The sequence below is a fragment of the Oncorhynchus tshawytscha genome, linkage group LG15, assembly GCF_018296145.1.
Source record: "Oncorhynchus tshawytscha isolate Ot180627B linkage group LG15, Otsh_v2.0, whole genome shotgun sequence".
NCBI lineage: Eukaryota > Metazoa > Chordata > Actinopteri > Salmoniformes > Salmonidae > Oncorhynchus > Oncorhynchus tshawytscha.
The window spans coordinates 19,895,914-19,905,129 of NC_056443.1; the positions used below are offsets into that span (position 1 = coordinate 19,895,914).

At 41.4% G+C, this 9,216-nt stretch overlaps 2 protein-coding genes across 2 annotated transcripts; both read right to left on the reverse strand.

The window, feature by feature from the left end:
• Window positions 1-206: 206 nt before the first annotated feature.
• LOC112254093 (complement C1q-like protein 2) lies at window positions 207-2,638 on the reverse strand. Its single transcript, XM_024426326.2, has 3 exons — window positions 2,301-2,638; window positions 1,175-1,309; window positions 207-883 (listed from the first exon to the last, which is right to left on the reverse strand). Exons 1-3 carry the CDS (start codon window positions 2,521-2,523, stop codon window positions 597-599), a joined length of 645 nt encoding a protein of 214 aa, XP_024282094.1. The 5' UTR covers window positions 2,524-2,638; the 3' UTR covers window positions 207-596.
• Window positions 2,639-6,710: 4,072 nt separating this feature from the next.
• On the reverse strand, window positions 6,711-9,216 carry LOC112255217 (kelch-like protein 33). The gene is made up of 4 exons (XM_042297800.1): window positions 9,069-9,216; window positions 7,662-8,601; window positions 7,367-7,537; window positions 6,711-7,101 (listed from the first exon to the last, which is right to left on the reverse strand). Exons 1-4 carry the CDS (start codon window positions 9,214-9,216, stop codon window positions 6,711-6,713), a joined length of 1,650 nt encoding a protein of 549 aa, XP_042153734.1.

Sequence of the window (9,216 nt, forward strand, 5' to 3'; positions counted from 1 at the left end):
TTTGAAATGTTTTGGCAAAGTTTACAGGTAACTTTTGAGATATTTTGTAGTGACTTTGCGCAAGTTGGAACCGGCATTTTTCTGGATCAAACGAGCCAAATAAATGGACATTTTGGATATATATGGACGGAATTAATCGAACAAAAGGACAATTTGCGATGTTTATGGGACATATTGAAGTGCCAACAAAAGAAGCTCGTCAAAGGTAAGGCATGATTTATATTTTTATTTCTGCTTTTTGTGTCGCGCCTGTAGGGTTGAAATATGTTCTCTCACTTTGTATACTGAGGTGCTACCCACAGATAATAGCATCGTTTGCTTTCTCAGAAAAGCCTTTTTGAAATGTGACATGTTGGCTGGATTCACAACACGTGTAGCTTTAATTTGGTATCTTACATGTGTGATTTCATGAAAGTTAGTTTTTTATAGTATTTTATTTGAATTTGTCGCTCTGCATTTTCCCTGGCTATTGGCCAGTAGTCCTGTATTATCAGACCGATATAAACATCTTCAAAACAGGATATATATATATATATATTTTCTGCATCAGGGTTTTATCTCATGACAGAGGAAAATGTGACATTGTGCTGTCTGCTTCACATAGGAAAGAGCAGGAAGCCACTGAAGGAGCAGTAGTCATATCGCCCATCGATAAAGACCCATGTGTTGATCCAGAGGCGCATGTAGACCACTTCGCCCTTCTCCAACTGCAGTGTGACTCCATTGGACGCATGGTCATTCTGTTCTCCACTGGATTGGTATTCGTACACAGACATCATCCTTTGGCCATCCTTGAATATGCTCAGACCCATGTCATGGCCTGCAAAGCCATTTCCAGAAAATCTGAAGTAGTAGACCCCTCTCACTGGCGCTGTGAAGACACCTGAGGCATAGAAGGAGTCGATAAATAGTGGTGGCATTTGGCCATTGCTACTAGAGGCTTAAATCAGGTGGACTAGTCGTACGCACAAAGGAACCCTAATGGTGCAGGCTTTTGTTCTAGCCAAGCAGTAACACACCTGATTCAACAAATCAAAAGTATTTATTGAAAATAATTGATTAGTTGAATGAGATGTGTCATGACTGGCTGGGGAAAAAGCCTGCACCTCATTGGCCCTTTTTGACCACCCCTGCTATACATAATGATGTAGATACAGTATGTTCAGTGCCAGACCTGTGATTGGGTTGTATGCACTGCCAATGTTGGTCAGGACCTTTCCGAAAATGAGGTTAGTCTCTGCGTCGATGGGCCCATGGTGTTTACTTTCAGACGACAGCAAGGCTGCTGAGAAGGCTACCTTGGGTTGCTCTGCCAGCAAAGATAGTAGCAACAACAACAACATCAATCAACAACAACACAGCAATGAGAACATCATCATCTCTAACAACGGACAAGTTCGTTTTGCATGGCCTGGTGCCCCAGGTGGGTGGAGATTTCACTTTAGGACTAATGGAATGGTCTAAAATGAGCAAACTCCGCCCACCCGATGCAAAACAAACTCGAGCATTGGTAGAAAAAAAGGAGTAAGGGGAGGAGCAAGAAGAGGACTTTCTTATTTGTGAGCATTATTGACCTGTTAAGCATTGGGTAACACTTTATATACACATTTATATACACTTATATACATTTATATACACTTATATACATTTATATACGTTGACCTGTAAAGTATTGGGTAACACTTTATATGCATTTTCATGATAATAAGCCAATCCTGAGGACCTGAGCCCTAGGATCATGTCTCCGGACTACATGTCCTGATGACTCCTGGCTGTCCCCAGTCCACTTGGTTGTGCTGCTGCTCCAGTTTCAACTGTTCTGCCTGCGGCTAGGGAACCCTGACCTTTTCACCGGACCTGCTGTTTGCAACTCTCTCGCTCTCTCTACCGCACCCGCTGTCTCGACATCTGAATGCTCGGCTATGAAAAGCCAACTGACATTTACTTCTGAGGTACGGACCTGTTGCACTATAACCACTGATAATTATTTGACCCTGCTGGTCATCTATGAACATATGAACATCTTGAAGAACAATCTGGCCTTAAATGGCCATGTACTCTTATAATCTCCACCCGGCACAGCCAGAAGAGGACTGGACACTCCTCAGAGCCTCTAGGTTTCATCCTAAATTCCTGCCTTTCTAGGGATTTTAGGCTGGGTTTCTGTATTGCACTTTGATGACATCTGCTGATGTTAAAAGGGCTTTAGAAATAAATTGGATTGATTTGATTGAGTACATGTTTATAAATGCTTTAGAAATGTCTGCTACTCATTCATTGATATTTACAATTTACTGTACCTTCTCTCTCTTTATTCAGCTTATCCACCATAGCTCTCTGCTCTTTCAGGTCTGCCTCTGCTGTATGGAGCTTAGTACTCAGCTCTCCCACCAAAGACCTAAGCTCCTTCAGTTCAGTGTAGATGTTCACCACAGAACCCAAGACCTCCTCTTCTTGAGCCAGACACACGTAGCCCAGCAAGACCAGCCAGCCAGTAGCCGTCCTCTTCATCATCATTTTCATTATCCTCTCGGGAGAGACAGAGTGGAGTAGCTCTCAGCGTTTCCTTAGTAATCTTATTCGCTATGATCTAAGAGGGAAAACCAACCCTTGCTCAGTACTTCTACTCTGAGAAGCTTTGTAAATACTGAGTGAATAGGGCTACAGTTGATCATTAACATCAGACACATGGATATTGGTGCTCATTGGCTGGCTGACTTGAACTTGCTCTTTTGCTCTCGTTGTCTCTCTCTCTCCTATTGGACTTTCATTTGTTTCCAAATTTAGGCTTTTCCAAATTCTGTTCATGATTTCATCACTGTAAGAACGAGTTTAAGAACTAGTAAATGCCTACAATTACATAAGCAGAATAATATTACAGTGTACAGTATTTACTTCTGAACGCAAATCAGGCTATTTGTAAGGTCATAAGGTATTTAATAATATCAACACACATCTTTACATTTTTCAGTCAAAAAATTATATCAGTGATAAAGAATGAGACTAATTTCTGCCATACAATACATTTTCTCTCACCTGTAGATGAATGGCAGCCAAGTTCCTTCTCTGTGTTGTTGTGTTGTATAGTCATAACAAGGGTTGGGATCAATTCCACAAATTCCAATTCTATTCCAAGGATGATTTTCTTCTTCAATGTCAATTAAATTCCAGTTCAGACAGCCTAAATTCCAAATTAATTGCAATTCCATTTTCTGAAAATTGCTGCAATATCAATTAAATCCGGAATCTAATTTGGAATTATAAATTAAATTGGACCCCAACCTCTATCTCACCCTCTAAAGTTCCCTTTCTCATTGTCTTAAGTGGTTGGGCAGGCGGCTCGTATGTCTGTGTTGTGTCCGGGCATCTTGCCCAAATTCTTCCAATGTTGGGTAATGAGTTCATAACAGTTACGATTTTCTGGGCTAACAATGTAAGAAATAATACATAAAAAATAAAATACTGCAAAGTTTCCTAAGGACTAGAAGCGAGGCGTTCGTCTCTGTCGACACCATCTGGCAGGGAACATAGTACTGAGAGAGGTGAGCTTGGACAATCTAATCTATCAATAAGAGATGAAAATATATATTTTTAAATTAATAATTAACAAAAGCCCTTGTTGAGGGTACTCCTAGAGCAAGGTTTTCCTTAAGAGGGCCACAGCTGAGGTAACTAGCAGGACTGAGTTGAGTTCTTAAGTGAGGTATCCTTGGACATAATTGTTAATTAGCCAGTTACGGGCAACCAAAAGTTGAGATCCGTGGTACTGGGTTGATTATAGTAGGACTGGTGAGGTTAATGTGTAAAACGAGGGACTAGAACACAGGTGATGCCTTGTGAGGCCCTCTGGCTTGGTGAAGTTCAATTGTAATTATACTTATTGGTATTGGGCGAAACATATACACAATCGCAAATACCACTCAATTGGGGGGCAATTGGTCCAAAACATATTGCAAGTGGACCATGGCAAATGTCGGGTGTAATTCACCAAAAATCCCAAAGGGGGCAAGCGCACTCCACCGCAGGATTCTATATGGGAAATGGTCAGAAAGTCAGGTCTCAAGGGTGAAATCTTCCAAATCTGATTTTTTTTCAAAAATGTTAAACCTCGTAAAAGGTGCGTTTTGGACACACAAAAAAAAACATTTTTGTCAATTATACATATGTAGGAACTGTATGTACACAGATTGTATGCTTGTTTGTCCATAAGGCATATGTTTTGTCCATTTGCCATATATGATCATAGCAAGTCAGTTACTGGCCCAATGCTCTAACCACTAGGCTACCTGCCGCCCCCAAGTGACATATATAAGTATTGAAAGTACTAAATCAGGATTTTATGTCCATTTGCCATATATGCCCAATAGGAAGTCGGCTTCCGAACCCAAAAGTAAGTAAACCATGTCCAAATGGCATAGGAAATGTCCAAATGGCATACATAAGCATTGAAAGTACTAAATCAGGATGTTATGTCCATTTGCAATACATATATGATCATAGGTAGTTGGCTTCCAAAACCAAAAGTCAGTGAACCATGTGCAAATAGCATATATAATGTTGAGATGGCCTATATACTTACCAGATGAGATATATCACTATGTTAACTTCTTGCGTTGAGCAATCCCGTATCCGGGAGTGTAATCATAGCCTCAAGCTCATTACCATAACGCAACGTTAACTATTCATGAAAATCGCAAATGAAATGAAATAAATATATTGGCTCACAAGCTTAGCCTTTTGTTAACAACACTGTCGTCTCAGATTTTCAAAATATGCTTTTCAACCATAGCTACACAAGCATTTGTGTAAGAGTATTGATAGCTAGCATAGCATTAAGCCTAGCATTCAGCAGGCAACATTTTCACAAAAACAAGAAAAGCATTCAAATAAAATAATTTACCTTTGAAGAACTTCGGATGTTTTCAATGAGGAGACTCTCAGTTAGATAGCAAATGTTCAGTTTTTCCAAAAAGATTATTTGTGTAGGAGAAATCGCTCCGTTTTGTTCATCACATTTGGCTAAGAAAAACCCCCGAAAATTCAGTCATTACAACGCCAAACCTTTTTCCAAATGAACTCCATAATATCGACAGAAACATGGCAAACGTTGTTTAGAATCAATCCTCAAGGTGTTTTCACATATCTATTCGATGATAAGTCATTCGTGGCAGTTGGGTTTCTCCTCTGAAGCAAATGGAAAAATACACGCAGCTGGAGATTACGCAATAATTGCAACGGAGGACACCAAGCGAGCACCTGGTAAATGTAGTCTCTTATGGTCAATCTTCCAATGATATGCCTACAAATACGTCACAATGCTGCAGACACATTGGGGAAACGACAGAAAGTGTAGGCTCATTCCTTGCCAATTCACAGCCATATAAGGAGACATTGGAACACAGCGCCTTCAAAATCTGGGGCATTTCCTGTTTGAAATTTCATCTTGGTTTCACCTGTAGCATCAGTTCTGTGGCACTCACAGATAATATCTTTGCAGTTTTGGAAACGTCAGAGTGTTTTCTTTCCAAAGCTGTCAATTATATGCATAGTCGAGCATCTTTTCGTGACAAAATATCTTGTTTAAAACGGGAACGTTTTTTTAATCCAAAAATTCAAAGAGCGCCCCCTATATCGAAGAAGTTAAGCCCTGAATCAACCTAGAAGGTCTATTTGTCAAGTTTGATCATAGGAAGTCATAAGAAGTCAGAATTTCTCGTTGATGTTGATTCAGCATGTCCATTTGGTAATGGGAAGTCCTTATGAATATACATTGGCAATGGACACTGTCAACTTGCAGAAGAGCATGTTCACACAGGCAATATAGCATATGTGTAATGGACACTGTCCAATTGCTATATATTAGCAATGGACACTGTCCAACTGCAGTATAACATGTTAAGACTGGCAATGTATTATGTGTATTGAACACTATCCATTAGCAATACATTAGTGGGCATTTACCATCACGAATTAGACATGCTGTTATATATTGCTGAAATGCCCAATTGTCTGGCTTGTTGAACTCGAGATGCCCTAGCAGTGATATTGGTTCCTCTCCCTCGCTCGTTGGTGTTGATTTAAGCAAGTTCATTTGGTGATGGCAAATCCTCATTAAATACATTGGAAATGTACAAATGTAAACTGTCCATTTCCAATCTATAACAATGGGCATTTAACCTTCACGAATTGGACATGCTCTAATATACTGCTGAAATGCCCAATTGTCTGGCTTGTTGAACTCAGGATGGCATAGCAGTGATAGTGGTTCCTCTCCATCGCTCGTTGGTGTTGATTTCAGCCTGTCCATTTGGTGATGGTAAATCACAAGTTGTCTGCCACAGTTCCTTGCCTGCTAATAGTCCCTCTTTCTTATGGACAAACATTATTTATCATTATACAGAGACAGGGTAGAATTCTGTTAGTTATAGTTCTACATTAAATATATACATCATTTAGTAATTATTCATAAAATTTATACACTAGCTAACAAGCTTCTGTGTTCACAGCGGCACAAGGATTCAAAATATGCTTTGTTGCGTATTTTTGTGGGACTTGAAAAAAATACCCAGAACATAAAAAACGTTAATATCCAGCCCCATGCGTTTAAAATAACGGTTCTGTTCCAGAACACTATGACTCACTTTCATTCCCGGTTCCGTTTCTGTTCCCTGACAAATGTAGTGTAGTCTTATGGGATTTATAGTGATGTGTCATTGTCTTAAGTGGTTGGGTAGGTGAAGCAAACAGGCTCGTATGTCAGTGTTGGGTCCTGGCATCTCGCCCATATTCTCCCAAAATTGGATGGTGGGATCATAACGATGAACCAGTCTGGTTTCCCTGTAGTCCTCTTGGCAGTATCCTCCCAGCACATAGAGCATCCCCTCCAGAACCACAGAGGCTGCTCCAACATGGGGGACGGCCAGGGGTGTGAGAGCACTCCAAAGGTCACTAACCGAGTCATAGACCTCACAGGCCAGCTGGTCGATAGACGTCATGTTTTCATCAACAGTGACACCTCCTGCCACGTAAAGATTGCAGTTTAAAGTTTCCATGCAGTGACGGGCTCGAGGTTGCCTCATCTCGGCCAGGTAGTTGGTTCCTCTCTCAGGGTGGTACAGAAACATGGATACTCGACACTGGTGCCTGCAGTCCAACCCCCCTGAGATGAAAATCTTTCCATCCAACATTGTGGCAGCATGGCAGCTCAATGTCATATCCAAGGGTCGCGAAAAGCTAACAGGGAAGGCCAAAGTTGGTAATGATAGCAACAAAGAAACAACGTTTTACTTAAATCTCCAATGGAACATTAACTACTGCAAGCAATTCTGTGTTACCATTCTCTTTTGAGTTACCAAAAAATACCTACCTCCAGGTATCTGTGTTTGGACAGTAGCGCTCCACACTATCCAGGTTAGTTTCTGGATCAATGTCCCCTCCAATGGCATATATCATCCTGTCCAGCACAACCATGGAAAAGTTGCACCTTGTCTTATGCAAGTCAGCCAACCTCTCCCAGAGGTTCTGAAGCGGATCATATCTGAAAGACAATAAAGAATGAGAGATGAAGGAAGAAAATCATGTAAAAACATAAAAATATAAAACATGTCATACCTAAAAGACTCATTGGTTAGTAGATACAAACCCAAAGCGTCTTATCTCACCTGTAGGTCGAGTTGAAAACATCAAGTGTGCCTTCATAACTCTGTCCCCCGACCACGTACAACTTCCCTGTGAGTACCGCCACCTCGTGACTTAGCCTTGGTGGCTTTGGCATCTCTCCAAGCAACCTCCATTCCACATTCTTTACAATGCCTGTGTAGTTCCTCAGAGAGTTTCCGAACCACAGTTCTCGGCTGGGAGATCGGCGGCTAAAGTCGGCAGAGATCTGATCTCCACCCACCAAGACTAGACTGTCCTTTGGCAAGTAAACCCTGCACAGGGTTCGAGGTGCAACGTGAGGGGAGTGAAAGTCCTCCAGTATAGTCAGGTAGAGACCTTCCGTGTTGTGTTCAGACCACAGTTTTGTGGTTTTAACTTCATTGAACTCCTTGACGTTCATGAGGGGAAAGTGGACTTTCTTCATCAGCTCTTTGGTGAGTTTAAGCCTTTTGCTGGGACACGCCTCGATCCAAGCCACCACAGCCTTGAAGACGACAAGCTCAGAGGGCACAAAGAGGGAATCGCTTTTCAGATATCTTCTAAGATTCTTGGCTGGCAGGTCTTGAAATTTAGGGGTGGCTGCCACGTTTTGGAAGTGTCTCAGGACAAAACTGTTTGCCACTTCGAGGAGTTCCGGCATCCCATAAGCCTCAGCGAAGGAGGCCACGTCCAGGCAGGAGTGAGCATCGATTTCCTGTTCCAGGAAGTTGAGGCACAGCGAGAGGGCGGGCTGGAACTGGAGCTGGAGGGCGGTGCAGGTAATCTCAAAGACACGCCCCCAGCTGAGGGGGAGGGACCCACTGTAGGAGCAGCCAATCATGGCCTCCAGCTCAGCAGCCTCCAGGAAGGGAAGGGCCACACAGGGCTGCTGGGATTCCTTCATCCCGCTGGTGAACATTCCCCGGAAGAAGTCACTACTGGCAGCCATGAGCACTTTGTGGACTTGGAGGAGACAGGAGAGAGAAGAGGAAATGGATTATTGATGTTATCATCCTTATTATAATTAGGTAGCTCATAAATAGACTACCTCCCCATATGGTTTATCATGACTCTTCTGAATTCAGATTTAAGACAGAAAGTAGAAATATTTTGAAGTTAACATTATTTTATTTTGTTGATCCCGGACGAGTCCCCAACAATTATTACAAAAATATAAACACAATTTATATTTCATTTATATATTTTCTCATTATAACATCATGTTGTTATATATTAATATATTAGTAATATTAATATATCATCCTATTATTATTTAAAATCATATCAATATTATCAATATTATTACCATTATAAGCATGCATGGGTTATTTAGCTTGATCTCGGACGCTCCCACCGAAAAATAAATGAATTGTCTTCTCTATCATTGTACAGTACATAGTCATGATGTATTTTGACACCAGTTTACTAACCATGGAATGATGTCCCATCAACCTCCAGCTCCACATCACAGCCCACTCCCTCTTTCCACAGCTGTCTGATTGACTGAAGAGTGAGCTTCATCTGTTCTTCAGCAGATACCTTCTTTTCTTCAGTCCTCTTCTCTACTCCCTTCTTCAT